We start from the raw sequence: 14,268 nt of genomic DNA, 5'->3' as shown, positions 1-14,268 counted from the left end.
TCTTTCATGTCCACGGAAAACTCACTCTCTCAGGCCTAATTGATTTACTGTTGCCTTTTTATTATTTGCCTTTGAAGTCAAAAGGCACCAGCATCCCGAGCTTTTTTTCCCTATCGAATCCCGTCTTGTCTTCAAGAAAGGTCTGGGGGTCTTTGTATTGTGACCCAGGCCACAGCTGCCCACCCCCTCCCCCCGCATTGTGTTTTCTGGGAGGTTTGAAAGAGGCCCCCCAGAGCGTATTGATTTCCCAATAAATGTAAGATTTGGGCACTCACAGAGCGGTCCAGAAAAGAAAGGATTGGAGGCCTCTGCACCTCTGGGCATGGCTCCTGTCCTCCCCGCTGTCTCTCGCCTTCTCACTTTGCTTCTTGCAGTGACTGTGCAGCTCTCTGTGGTCTCCCCAGGATGATTGTTGAGGCACCACTTCAGTAGATCCCCCCAGATCCACGACAGGCCTAGGTGACCACGAGAGGGTGGTGAGAGTTGGCAAGGTGGGCCTTCCTGCCAGGACCAGGGCGAGGGTTAGCATCCTCGCCTCTGTTCTAGACACAGGTGAATGTCAGTAGGTACCCACACCGGCAAGACTCCTGTGTGAGGGCGAGGAGGAGCCTAGTGAGCCTGGGTCCTCTGCAGGTGGAAAACTGGGACCTTCTCAGAGTTGGCTGTCACATACAAATTAACAAGGAATGTTGGTGACGTTTTAACAATAACAACAGCAACAACCCTGCAGCACATGTCAGACTGACTTTGGGCAAATCTGCCACCTTCCTTTTATTTTGATGTGTAATGGTTCACATGATTTGGATGAGAAAAGGAGGGATCAAACTTTATAGGCAAAATCCAGCTGTGAGAAAAACAGGATTAATGCCAGTGATTGGGGATGATCAAAGAGAAACCTTACTTTTTTTCCCCATAGTAGTCATTCCACTAAAGGGCGAATTGGCAGAGTTCTGCATCCCTGGGGGGAAAGAGAAGTGCTAGAATCCTGCAGCGTGTGAGTGATGATAATTCTAAGATCAAAACTTACACACTTAATCTGCGAACTCTTAAGGTGAGGGTTTCTTGCCATAGATGCCATGTGGGCCTGTTTCTAAGCAGAATCAATATATTACCCCAGTTAATAAAGAAACATGGATTTAACAGATTTAAGGTTAATATTGTTTAAATTTAAATAACCTTAAAATAATCTCTTTATGGCTCTTGACAGATTATACATTTCAGGCATCAATTAGGCAAAGCTTTAGCCTAATTCCACTGTACATACTCTAATTTTTGTGTGTATGTTTAATCGTGCCTCTTCTTAAAATTTCCCAAACTCACCATGTCTGTATGTCGTAAGCCTGGTTCCCATATTTAAAGCCACACAGAATTTGGACGCTTAATAGAATGTTGTGGCCTAAAAGCGTTTCCCCCATGTGGGGCTTGTGGAATGTTTTTTTGGAATCCAGAACATCCTCACGTTTGCCGCAGCCTTAGCGGTAGAAGGGCCCCATTCTCAGGCACGGAGGGACAGAGGGTCCTTAGTGAGAGATTAAGTCAGTGCTAATGTGGGGCAGACAGCCCCGTCCACTCTTGGACAAGCAACGAGCCAACCAAATCTCAGCAAAGGACTTTTGTTTAAAAAACAAAGCCCAGTGGGTTACTTTGATTTTTTTTCTTTTCCCCTGGAGTGAAGGGAGGTGAACTTTAGGGAAGAGGGGAAATAAGGAAGTAAGACCTTTCGGAGCAGGTATATCCCAGACTGCCAGGGGCCTCCGCCACTTAGCCCTTCAGCTCTTCAGTACGCAGTCAGTGGAAGCCATTAAAATCCGACCATTGCTTCGTAGAGACCGGAGTGTAAGGCTTTTCCACTGGAGAAGTTGCTCTGCTTGAAAAGGGTCTTGTTAAACCTCCCCCGTAACTATTATACATCCTCTCTTAATCTGCTCCATAGTAGGAAGAATTCAGAGCAAGGCCTGTAAGGTGTGGGGTCAGTGGGGTACCCTTAAAATCAGCTCAAGTTCTCAATTTGCCGTCCTCAATTTCCCTTGCGACTCAGGGCCAGCAGGGAGCTCTAAACTTCTTTTCAACTTTGTTGCCCCCACCCCGTAGAGTGGGCGTTTGTAAGGGGGGATGGATCAGCAGCGGCGCGGGGGAAGATGCCTTCTCAGCCCTCTTCTATTGTCAGGCCTGTTGGGGTCCCACATTCATTCTTTTTTTTCTCACGTGAGAGCTCGCCCAGCCTCAGGGTTGGGAACAGAAACCAATTTAGCCTTCTAAGTGGGTGGAAGGCAGGAGCCCACCTTGCTGCAAAGGTTGTGAAGTTATTATTACAGATGGGATGTGCAGGACAATTTAAAATATTCTAATTATAAACTTGTAGGGAAGCCTTGTTCTTCATTAATGTAAGATATGAAATCGCCTCTGAGGTACAAGGACAATTACATAGTTGAGAATGTGTCTGTGATTTACACTGCCACTGTGTAAATGTGAGGGTGGTTGCTGCAGTCTCTCTCCTTCACTTTCACAAAATGAAAAGCACACCAGTGCAAGTTGTCCTTTGATAGATTTTTAATATGATTTTAAAGAGTTTTGTTTGGTCTCATTCTTATTCAATGAGATTAATTTAAAGCACTTATCCCCTGGGTTTAAGTCAATCCATGTAGGATTTGGGCAGGGTTTGTTGCATGGGGGGTTTTGTTTGCAGGAGGCTATGAGAGACTCCTTTCCCACTTCATTAACCCTGAGTTGGGGACAGTCTCCCCTCGCCCCCCACCAGAGCCAGAGCTGGGGATTTACCAACCCCCATTCACATGCAAAAGAACTCGAAAGCCGAGGGGCTCCTTGACTTAATTAGCTGCTGTGCATTTTGCAAAATTAGAATAATACCCTCGCCATCCCGGGAAAGAAAGCTGCTGTGCGAGGGTGTTTGGGGGCAGGGAAGAAACAGTAGCCGACCTGGCTGTGGGTCTGGTGTTGGAGAGGGGTTATAGTCTGAACACGGCCCCCAAAACTTCCCAGCGCTGAGGGTTGGTGAGCTGCAGGTGGTGTGTGGAAGGGGAGCACCTGCGCCCACCTCCCTAGAGAGGGAACAGTCTCAGGTGACGGTGGCCCTTTGAACGTGAACTGGAAGTCTGTAGTCTGACTCCAGACTCAATAAACCCCTCTCCCCTGAGATGCTAGAGCCGCAGCCTGGGGCAGCCAGAAGAGATGGGGCAGACCCTGGGATCTGGCTCCCCTCTGGGTCTCATTTCCAACCTACTCCCAGGGTACAGGGGAGGTGAGAAGATGTGGGAGTTGGGGGGTTACCCGATGTGGCGTCTGGTTCGCAGCGAAGGCGCGCGGAGTCCTGCCTGGTGCGGGTGGCCCGGAGGCCGGAGCCGCCTTGGCGCCCGCGAGCGTCGTGAGCCCGAGCGCGGCCGGGCGCGCGGCGGAGGGTGGGAGTGTTGGGGGGAGCGCCTCGGAGCCCATCTGTCGGCCCGCGCCCGGCAGGCCGGTCACCAGCTGCCGGGGCCCTTGACGCGGCCAGATGAGTCGGCTCGGCGAGGGCCCCGCAGCCCGGCCCGCAGCCCACCGAGGCCCTTCGCGGACCCCCGCCCCGGCCCCGGGGACCGTCTGGGAGCCGCGAGGAACCAGATGGAGCCAAGGGGGAGGAGAGGAGGAACGGGCTCGCCTCGCTGTAGAGATGGGAAGACTGAGGCCAGGGAGGGGAGAGCCCGGCCCCAGCGAGTCTCGTTGGGGCCCCTGAGCAGGTCCACTGCACCGGGGAAGAGAAGGGGGACAAGAATGTTTTGTTATTGAGAATGGAAGGAAACCGAGTCCCTAGGAGAGGGATGGGAGAGGGGTTGAGTCGACGGGAGCGCGGACAGGCGCCTGGTCATTTGTAAGAAGTTTATTTCGACATTTAAAAAAGAGAGAACCCGAGAGGCCTGGCTGCCCCCTGACCGGGGCTGAGGCTGGGGGCTGGGGTCGGGGTGGGTGGGCAAGCACCCTCGGCCCCTTCCTGCCCCGCCTGGGAGTGGGGAGGGCACAGGCCACAGACTCACTAATCCACAGACACGGTCACGGGCTCATGGGTCACGAATAAATAACTTCATATACACTTTGCACACGGTATGTACAGCTCAGCCGCCGGCCCAGGCGCTGAAGGGGCAGGGAGACGGGACGGGGCTCCGCACTCCCCTTCTCTCCCTGGCAGGGGCGCGGAGAGAGAGGCTGTTCTCCTGGAGCGTGGAAGGGGCGTGGGAGAGAGTGAAGCCTGGAAATCAGCCGCATCCGCTCCTGGGCAGAAAGGGGCGCCTAGGGGAGCCGGCAGAGACTAGGGGCGGGAGGGGCAGAGACGCGTAGGTACACCCGGCGGGTAGGGGTGGCTCCCGGACGGAGCGGCCGCTAAAGAGGATGCCGAGGGGGGCTAGGGAGACGCAGTCCGGGGTCCGGGCCTCAGTGGACTTAGCATTTGACCCTTCAGGGGACACTGGGCTGGGGCGCCAGGAAGGGCCGGGCAGGGCCCCCTCCCGGGAAGGGGAGTCGAACCCGCGCCCTCCGAAAGGCGGGCAGAAGGGGCCGCGCCAAGCCCCCGGGAGGAGGCCCCGGAGGGGGCGGGCGCCTCATCGAGGCTGCGCGGCGCGCGGGAGGACGCCGGCGAGCGGGGGCAGCGGCGGGGGCGGCTCGCTGGCGCCCTGGAGTCCGTGGATGAGGATGCGGGGCACCAGAGGTCTCTGGAGAGCGGGCGGAGGCGCGCTGGGGCCGCGGTACAGGTAGAGCGCCGCTCCGGGGTCCAGGTTGGAAACGAGACTCTGCGGGTAGAAATAAGGCGACGGGAACATCCGCTGGAGCGCTGAGTAATTGCCTGCCTCCGCCAGCAGCTCCAACCCGACGGCCGTCTGTCGCTTCCATTTAGTCCTGGGGGCCGAAATAAACGCGTATAGCGGGATCAGGACTAGGGCATCCGGCGACCCCAGCCGCTCCCCACTGCTTGGCCCAGAGAGCCTGCAGGGAGGCCAAGGGGGATCATATTCATTTGTAAAGAAATAACGGAGTGCTAGGCACCATCACACGCCTTACACGCATCCTCTCCTTTTGTCTTCCACCGGCCTTCCATGGCTCTTACCCCATTTTACAGAGAGGAAAACTGAGGTGTGGGCCAGTTTTCAAGAAGGCCTCAAAAGCAGAGGAGCCCGGGTTTTAAGCCCTGCTGTCTGACCCCAAATCCCGACTCTTTACCCTCCCCAGGAGATCGCAGAAGGAGCACTTGGAGCTGCGTAGGAGGGCTCCTCCCTGCATGTGCCTCTTTATGTAGGTGGGATCACCCTGGAGAGGGCTGCGGGGATCCAGGGGCTCTGGTCAGGGAAGGGGATGCTATTGATTCCTCTGCAGGCTGGCCAGGCTGCAAGCTAGCAGAAGGCCTGAAATGGCAACCGGAGAGGATGCGCTCCCGGCTCGTACACTCTGCCGCCCTCCGAACCCATGTCCAAATCCTGGGGCAAGCCCTGCCCACTGTCTGGCCTCAAAGTCCAGAGGCCTTGGCCAGCCAACAGGTTTGGAGAAGGCAGGCCTGGACCCCAGGCCCACCTGCCAGGTGAGGCTAGGTGGACCAGCCAGGGTCCCACTAAGGTGGGCTCAGCCACACCAGCCCTGTTTCCCTCCCTGAATTATTCATCATCATAATAATTGTGTAATTACTGTAACAGGCCTTAATTATTGATGCCCGGAGCAGTAAATCAGTATTTATTATTAATGGGGTGATGTGTTCTGAGGCTTGTTTATGAAAAGCACCATTCCTGCCTCTGCTAAGAGCATTCGAGTGACTGTGGGGCTAAGTGTGAGTGCGTGTGTGACTGTAAATTGTATCGATGTGTGCATGTGTGTCACTGGTTGTGTGGATGCATGTTTTGTACATGTGCATCTAAGTCTGGTGAGTGTGTTCAGGAGGGAAAGTAGGAAACAGATTCAAGTCCAGTGCCCCAACACCAACTTCCCAGTCACCCTGTCCCCAAGGAGAAAGGGCTTGGCCAGTTTCCCGCTCAAGTTTTGGGACCAGAAAGACTGCGGAGGCTGAAGAGACTCGCGGAAGCTCAGAGGCCCCTGTGGCAGCTGCCCGGTCTGGGACAGGCTTTAACACCCCAAGGGCCACTGCCTGGCTGTCCTCTTCAGAGGCTTCCTGGGAGCCAGACTGTCACCCCTCGGGGTCCTGGTGCTTCCGAGACCTAGGCCGGTTCAGGTGGAGGCTCCATGCATATCCCCATCTTCCAACTGAGCAAAGGCAGGACTTGGATCTCCAGTGGCCTATGTGTCTGTCCACCCGCCCTGGGGAGGGCTGACTGGACACTGGAGACCAAATGTAGTCTCATCTCTGGCCCTCACTATGGGACTTTGGGCAAGGCCTTCTTCCCTCAGGGTCTCAGTTTCCCCACTTTTACAGAATGGGGGAGGCTCAGGGGCCCTCCCTTAGCACCAGCCTGTAGACTCCTGGCCCCTTCCTGGAGCTGTGAGAAAAGGGGAAGTTCCCTTTCTGTCCCCACTCCCGCAGCCAGGCCTCACCTGCGGTTCTGGTACCAGGTCTTGACCTGCGTGTCGGTGAGGTTGAGCGAGGCCGCGAGCTCCATGCGGTCCTGCACGCTCAGGTACTTCTGCCGCTCGAAGCTGCGCTCCAGCTGCGCCAGTTGATGGTCGGTGAAGGCCGTGCGCGCCTTGCGTGGCTTTTTCAGGCGCACCGGGGGACTGTCCCTGGAGCTGGAGATCTCGCGGTCGCCCTCCTCCTTCACTGCGGACACAGCGGCATGTCAGGGCCCGGCCTCGCGGCCGCCGCCGCCACCCTCCCGCTCCTGCCCGCGGCGTTTGTGTAACTGCGGCTTCCGACTACGGTGGTTCCACGACACTCAAGCTCACGGGGGCCTCTCGGAGCCGGGACCTCTGGGGCCCCGGGAACAGGACATGAATCCTGACTACAGAGGACTAAGGCGGAAGCGCCCGAGACCGACACCCCCGGACAACTCCGGGGAGAAAGAACCCGAAGCTGGCGAGAACTCCAGTCCCTGCGCCGCACTCGGCGCTGGCCCGCGCTCCCTGGAGGGATAAACGGAGCCGCGACGATGGAACCGGACCCAGCCTGCCAGAGCAGGGGAGGAGACCCGGGGTTTCTGGCGGAGTGGGCTCCGCGTCTGGGTCCCAATTTCCCCGGCTGCGGCTGTGACAGGAAGGGAGGAAGCTGAAGGCTGGGGTCTGGGGAGAGAAACCTGCGTGGAGGGACAAAAACCTGCTCTCCCCGGAGCCACTCTTTGTCCTGAAGGACAGATACTTGTGCCCCACCTGGCATTGCCCCCATATGGATACGAATTCGTAGTGATAATTTCTCCTGGCACTTGCAACTTACACAGGGCGCTGGGCGGAAGGCGCCGGGTCTGAGAGCCCGGAGCACTTGGAGGAATAAGCGACTGTGCCACTCGCTTGCCCCTTGGGCGCAGCACGTATGGCCCAGGTCTGCGTTTCGTTGTCATTACACTGCCCACTACATTGCTCCTGCTACACCTGCGTGGCATCGTGTGTTTACACCCCACAGTGGGGACAGAACTGCACCGGAGTCCCAGTTTCTGAGGTCGAAAGATAGACCTCACACGGGTAGTTTCTTTATCCCACTTTTGATCGGCTTTGACTGCACAGAAAACACTTAATCGAACAAGCTCAATCCTCACTCTTGTCTTCCTAAAACGATTATATAATCAACTAGACAGACCACTTCCTCGAATTGGCGGCTCAGACTGGGGCTTTCCCCCAACCTGCTCCCTTTTTTATCTATTTTCCCAACCTACTCCCTTTTCTCTCTCTCCCGGCTTTTTTTTTTTTTTTTTTTTTTTTGGTGAGTTTCATTGTGCGTGGCATTCCCAGTGACAGGGTTCAGCTGAATGCAAGGTGATTTCTCTCTGTAGGAAACAATAATCCGGTTAATTGAGCCACTAGGGATGGAGACTTTTCACTGGAAAGGCAGTGTTTCGCTGCAAGGAGGGCCCGGCATCCAGCCTGGTGAGCCGGGAGAGCGCACAGAAGAAACGGCAGGCTAAAGCTTCCACCTACCTCCTCCAGGCTGGAACCAGGCTCTCCCTGCCCTGTGGGCTCCCCATATATTGGGCATGGCCACCGTCAGGAGAAGGGGATGTGTTGGGATGGAGGGACATGAGTCCTGTCTGTGCAGACAGTTTAAATAAGTTTGAGGAAGACATCATCCACATCTCAAACCTGATATCGTAGAACTGTTACTTTTTGACCTAATTTCCTGCACTACTTAACGAAAATCCCCCACTTCTCAAGGACGAGGTCTGTGTTGGGGGTCGGGAGGTGTTGAGTTTGTGGTGTCAGGAAGAATGGGTCAGCTGATGGGTCTTTTCTTCTGTTCCTCCTCCAGCGCGGGCTGGAGCCTTTGGGTGCACGTTCTGTGCCCGCTCTGCCTTGGCCTCCTCCGGAATAAGCTCAGCCCAGGGGGCCCTGGCTTCCCAGACTCTGGTCTAGAGGCTACATCTCAGTATCCTCAAGTTCCCGGCCCATCCGCCTACCCTGCCTGCTGGGAACAAAACTCTGGCGTGGGTTCTCCATGGACCTTGGATCCAGCCGCTAGTGTCGCTGACCGCCTTACTTCAAAGCCGAGTTTCGGCTTCTTTAAATATTGTCGAAGGAACATTGTTTCAGGAGCCTTTGGGAGCAGAAACTTGGGATGGGGCTGACCTTCCTCTGTGTCCTCCTTAAAGGAAATGACTCAGCTTGGAAGGCGGCAGGAGAGTGGACCAGCTTAAATGCCCACAGACTGGCGCCAGGTGTCTGTTTCTCAGCTCTGAAAAAGTCCCCTCCTCGTTTGAGAAACGCTCCAGACAAGGCCTCTTGGTCTTGCCCTGCTCCTTTCTTCACTAGGTGCAAAGGCAGCAGCACCTGCCATGAGGGTTGGGCAAGACCTTCTACCCCTTTCGCTCCAAACCTATTTAAGCGATACGTAGACAGCCGGCCCTCATCACCTCCCGATCAGATATCCTCAGAGACAGGAGAAGAAAATTGATATTCAAATTATCTTAAACGAAATTTGTCCTCAAAATCCTTCCTGGGGGCAAAGAAATAAAAGGAGGCAAGGACCAAACTGTTTTACCACTGCAAGTTCCAGTCGTTAGCATTGACAGTGGAAGATTGGTCCCCTTTCCTCTAACTAAAGAGGGACCATTCTTGTTGCAATGGTAAATAAGAGCCATGATGTTATGAATATATATTTACATTGACGTCCCCCTCCCTCCTCCTCCCCCTTCCCCTTGCCAGTCTCTCTCCAGGGTAAGTTTTCTTTGCCTTTCTAAGCAGGCCCCCAGGGAGGAGCAATGGCCACCGGGCCCAGGTGCCAGCCTGTGGGCACCCACATGCCTCTGGATCTCCTCCTGGCTGCTCCGTTAAACCTGCCTATTTTCCAGGCATGGTCAGTGCAGCCTGGCTGAAGGAGGCTAGGCCATTTGTGTGGAGGAAATCAAGAAAATTGGATGTGCAACAGGACCGACTGGTTCCGGTTTGGAGTAAGGACATATCCACAAACGAATTCTTGGTTGAGAAGAGAGTGTTAAATGAGCCTTCCTAAATTTTTGTGAAGACTTGGTCCAAATAGGGACCAGGAGTTATAGGGGGATTGGGGAGGTAGGGCAAGACAATAAAGAAGTTGCCCTTACAGGGAAATTTTGTCTCTTGAAAAGATTTCTGGGAATCAATTATATGCTTGAAAAAGCTCTGAACAGCCTCTGCCCACTCCCAGTGTTCTGCTAGATGGGGATGCAGGGCTGTCTCCTATGAAGCCCTCATACTCCTCCTCACTTTCTGCCCCTTGATGTCTTCCTTAGAAAGAACTTTGTGCCTCTGGCTTTGAGAAACAGCTAAAGTGGAGGTAGTGGCTGGGGATCAGAAACAAAATTAAAGCATTCTTTTTTTGTTTCTTCCCTTTCTCTTCTTCCTTCCTTCCTTTGGGGCCCTTCCTTCCTTCCTTCCTCCTTCCTTCTTTCTTTCTTTCTTACCTTCCTTCCTTTTAACCCTGATCTCATCTCCTTGGTTAAGATGGTATGAAAATGGTATTAACACAACAAAGATTCACAGAAGTGAAAAGAAAAGTGGAGGGGCAACAACCCCAGTGTATCGGGAGACAGGGCTGGTTACTCAGGAATCCCTGGAGCTTGCACAAAACCTGGAGTTGGTTGTTCAAGGCACTTAAAATCAAATTCAATAAGAGCCGTTGAGGGTGGGGGTGCCGGGTACTCTCCTCTCCACCAGCCCCCCTGACCTGCTCCCAGGAAGCTGCCTGGCTGAGGTTTCTGCTTTGAAGTGAGTGCCTCTTTTCATGACTCACAGGACCCGGATCACACTGGGCCCATTGGGAGGAAAAGCCCAGTTTCTCTTCTTGTCTGGAAATGTAGATTAAAAGGAAGAAAATTCTGACTGTTCTTAAGGCTCCAGCTGAAATTTTTCTGCTGTATTTTCACTCTTATAAAGCAAAAGACTTTAGGTCTTCCATTGCTTCTGCAAGGTTTCTTCCCAGAGAAGAAACCTTCCCAGGTCTGATTTGAACCTGCTCCTGTCCACCAGCACTGCTGGAAGGGCAGGGTTCCCAGACAAAGTTTAGAAAGTTTGCTTTGTGCATTTTGGGGGATCTCTCCTTAGGCACACAGTATCCCTCCCCTGCCCTCATTCTCTCCACCAGACTCTTTGTTGCTCAAAGGCATAACCACAGGACTGGCTGAAAGGTTTAGAGAAGACCCACTGCTCAATCTGAGCCCTAGGGGTGACCCCAGGTGAGTGAGTGCATGTCTCGCCCTGTGCACTCATTTTAAATGCCACTTTGTAAATACATAACATCCCCCCAAGTTTTCACCTCCTGCTTTCTTACCTTTATACTCTGAGTCCGACGAGGTGTTGCTGCCACTTTTGTCCAGCTTGTCTCTAAAGTCCTCCCCAGCCTTGGCCGCAAGGCGGCCCCCAGGCTCAGGGGCTGCCGGCTGCCCGCTGCTAGAGTAGGGTGCACAGGCCGCTAGTGGTTTGCAGTCGGCAAGGATGTCCCTGATCAGAAAGGAGGAGGTGACGGTGCGCGACTGGGCCGGAGCTGAGAGCTGCCCGGGCTGCAGGTGGGAGTCCAAACCTGGGCCGGATGCCCCGCCAGGCCGTGGGGTGCCCGTCTCCAGACAGTCCCTTCCTGGAGAGGCTGGCGAAGAGCAGTCGCTGCTGCTCTCTGAGCGTGGACTCAGCTCCAGGGGCGAACGGCAGTCCCCAAGCAAGGGGTCCCCCTTGGGAAGGGCGGGGCTGCCGGCGCGGTGGGAGAGAATGGAGTCGATCCCAAAGCCATTGGAGCCTTCCATAGCCAAGCTGCGACCTGTCCTCCTCAAAAGCTCCCCACCCACCCCCAACCCCAGCCGCCGCTGCCCCTGCCCCTAGCTGCGGGCTGGCATGGGGAAGGCGGGCAGGGAGCCTGCGGGCACCTTGGACGGAGTTCAGCCTTGGGGGAGCCGGGGAGCTCTGGGCCAACCTCCTCTGCGCATTAGATCCAAAAGGGCTCAGTGCGTCTTCTGCAGCATCGCGCCGAGCCGCCGAGCCGAGGGGGGGTGGTGGGAGTGTCAGGGAGGAATGGGAGGGAGGGCGCGCCAAGTTGGGGAGAGCAAAGGGGGAGACGGACGGCCCGAGGGCCCCCTTGGCACAGAAGAAACGCGAGAATGTTGGAATCTAAATAAAGAATGGCTTTTTAAAAATCCAAACCGCACGCTTCTTCCAGGCAAGCGGTGGCCAAGCGCAGCGAGGTCAGCACCGCGGATAGCTGCGGGCCCCGGCCGCGCTAGCAACCGGCGGAACGAAGCGCACCTGGCGGCATCAGCACCGCGGAGAGCGGCGGCGGCTGCCCGCGGCTCATGACGCTCCACCTGGCCGGGGAGGTCCTCTCTCCGCGCCCTCGCCGCTCCAGGGGCCCGTCAGCACCGTGGACAGCGCCTCCCTGATCCTTGGCGGCAGCTCTCCACCGGTCCGCGCGCGCCTTCTCCTCCCCCCCTTCCTTTAAAAAATGAACTTGTGTCACTTTTACTTTGGGTCTGGGTTTTTTTTTGTTTCTTTCTTTTTTTTTCCGTTGTGTTGTGTTTTTTTTAAAGGGGACTTGCCCACGTGTCCCCGGAGTGATGACGCTGATTGGCTCTGGCCGATTTTGGGGGTGATGTCACGGCTCCGCAAGCCGCTGCCCGATTCCCTTTCAGTTTGATTAAAAGAGACACTGAATTAATTACAGCACAGACCCAACTGTTTACCGGCGATTTCCACACGGTTTGCTTTCATTAGGCCGGTGACGAAGCTCCTAATGAGGGTGATTAGCCGAGGGGGGTACGGCTGGCGGGGAGGGGGCCGAGCCGGCTGCCGCTGCGGTGGGTTAGGATGTGCGCTGGGCTTTTTTAGTGCTCCCCGACCCTTTCCCACAATTATCCCAATTATTCGTCCGAAGGTCTGTCTGGATCCTTTTTCTTCCTCCGTTTTTCTTTCTCCAGCAGCAGAAAGGGACTAAATCCAGCGGAGAAAGAAGTGTGTGTGTGTGTGTGTGTGTGTGTGTGTGTGTGTGTGTGTATTCGCACGCGCCAAGAACCCCTTTTCTAGTGCGGGGAAGAAAATTCAAGTTATGTTGTTTGGGGCATTTCTTTTGGGCTCTCGGTGTTTCCCCTGTAGGACAATTTGCAGTCCTGTCTCTCTGCCCTCTTGGGACCCTGTGGGCCTGGAGGGGGTGGGGAAAGCCAGGTGTCTGCCCAGGAAGTGACCAGAACGATGGCTTCACTTCAGGGTGAGGTTGGAGCACTCGGGAAGATGGTGTCTGGGGCGTTAGGGAGACCTCGAGAAATCCGTGTGGCCCAAGGGAGGCAGCGCAAGGGACAAAGGAAATAGTAACCCCTTCTCCCCCTCCCCCTCGCTGATGGCCTCTCCCATGGGCAGCTCCTGGGGGGCTGGTGCTGTTGTACCTCTGAACAGGACCCGCGCTAGAGCTTCCGAGTGCGAGTGTAGACGCCTGCTAACGGCTTCTGATTCCACGCAGAGCCAGAGCTCGTCCAGGGATGCATTTTCAAGGCAGCTCTGGAAACGTGGCCTTTTCATTGTGAATCAGGTGCCCCCTCGCCCTTCCCGCCCCATCACGGGCTCCAGTTCAGCGCCTTTCTAGGGTCGGCCCCGGGTGTTGGGGCCAAGGACCGCCGGCAGATCCGAAGTGTGTCCCAGGCTTGGATCCTCTCTGCACAGCCCCAGGGATCGCAACCTGGGTCTGCGGCTAAAGGGCCGACAGAGCGGAGTCCGAACGCCTGCATCGAGGCCGGGCGGGTCAGAGGCGCCCTTTTCCCGCCGCACCCCCAGGAAGCCAGGCCTTTCCAGCCCTGCCCGTGCGCCCCTGCCACCACCCCCAGCCCCCAAGAAACTACCCCGGCCCCTACGTCGGGCTCAGCGTCCGAGACCGCAGCAAATCGTGAGGCACCCGCATGCCCCTCAAAACCCAAAATTCTCCGGGGGGCAGCCCCGCGCGGCGGTCGGGTGGAGCAAAAACTTTCTCTTCCCTCGGGCTAGGTCGGCGGTGGCCTCGCGCCCAGCTCCCCGCGCTCTCCCTCTGTGCCCGCCGGCAGATTGGAAGCGGCCCCGCCGCCGGCCAGGCTGGGGGTAAGGACGGGCGGCTCCCGGGGGACTGTGGCCCGGCTCGGCTGCAAGCTGTCGGGGAGGCGGGAGGGCGGGAGGCCCAGGCCCGGGATCGGCGGCGGCCGCTGCAGTGGGCGCCTCCCGCGGCGTGCCGGGCCGGGCCGGCCGCTTATTTCAGTTTGGTGGATGGGGAGGGGGCCATAAATCAAGAGGACAGCGGGCTGCCCTGGCTCTTCCAGGCCAGCCCCCAGCTTGGCCTCGCTCCTGCTCTGGGCCTCTCTGGAGACCCCACTTCCCTCCCCATCGGCCACTCCACCTCCTGTTTCCAGGCCTGCGAAGGCATCCCCGGAGGAATCTCATCTTCCCTGGAGCACCGAGGTCCTCACTGAAAACGACGGCGAGCCCCCTCTGCCCCACGACCCGCCTGCCAGCCAGGGCGATGCCCCTGGCCGAGCATCCACGGGACCGCCTGGTTCCCAGAGCGTCCGCATGCTCCTCTGTCCTCCTTTGCCCCGGGCGGTCCCTAGCCGCCCCTCCCCAAGGCGACAAGCAGCTGGCAACGCCAGGGCCTTTTCTGGCCTTTGGCTCTTGGGTTGGGGTTTGGATCCCGGACCCAGCGAAGACAGCGAAGCCTCGGAGCGAGGGGAG

At 56.5% G+C, this 14,268-nt stretch overlaps 1 protein-coding gene across 1 annotated transcript; it reads right to left on the bottom strand.

Annotated features, from left to right (window-relative positions):
* Positions 1–3,856: 3,856 nt before the first annotated feature.
* On the bottom strand, positions 3,857–11,719 carry BARHL1 (BarH like homeobox 1). Its single transcript, XM_012457929.2, has 3 exons — positions 10,871–11,719; positions 6,520–6,742; positions 3,857–4,881 (listed from the first exon to the last, which is right to left on the bottom strand). The coding sequence occupies exons 1-3, from the start codon at positions 11,334–11,336 to the stop codon at positions 4,587–4,589; spliced, it is 984 nt and encodes a 327-aa protein (XP_012313352.1). The 5' UTR covers positions 11,337–11,719; the 3' UTR covers positions 3,857–4,586.
* Between the last annotated feature and the right edge of the window lie 2,549 nt (positions 11,720–14,268).

The sequence above is a fragment of the Aotus nancymaae genome, unplaced genomic scaffold (assembly GCF_030222135.1).
Source record: "Aotus nancymaae isolate 86718 unplaced genomic scaffold, 86718_ANA_hifiasm-v0.15.2.pri h1tg000158l, whole genome shotgun sequence".
Taxonomy (NCBI): domain Eukaryota; kingdom Metazoa; phylum Chordata; class Mammalia; order Primates; family Aotidae; genus Aotus; species Aotus nancymaae.
This window is presented reverse-complemented; position numbering and strand designations above follow the sequence as displayed.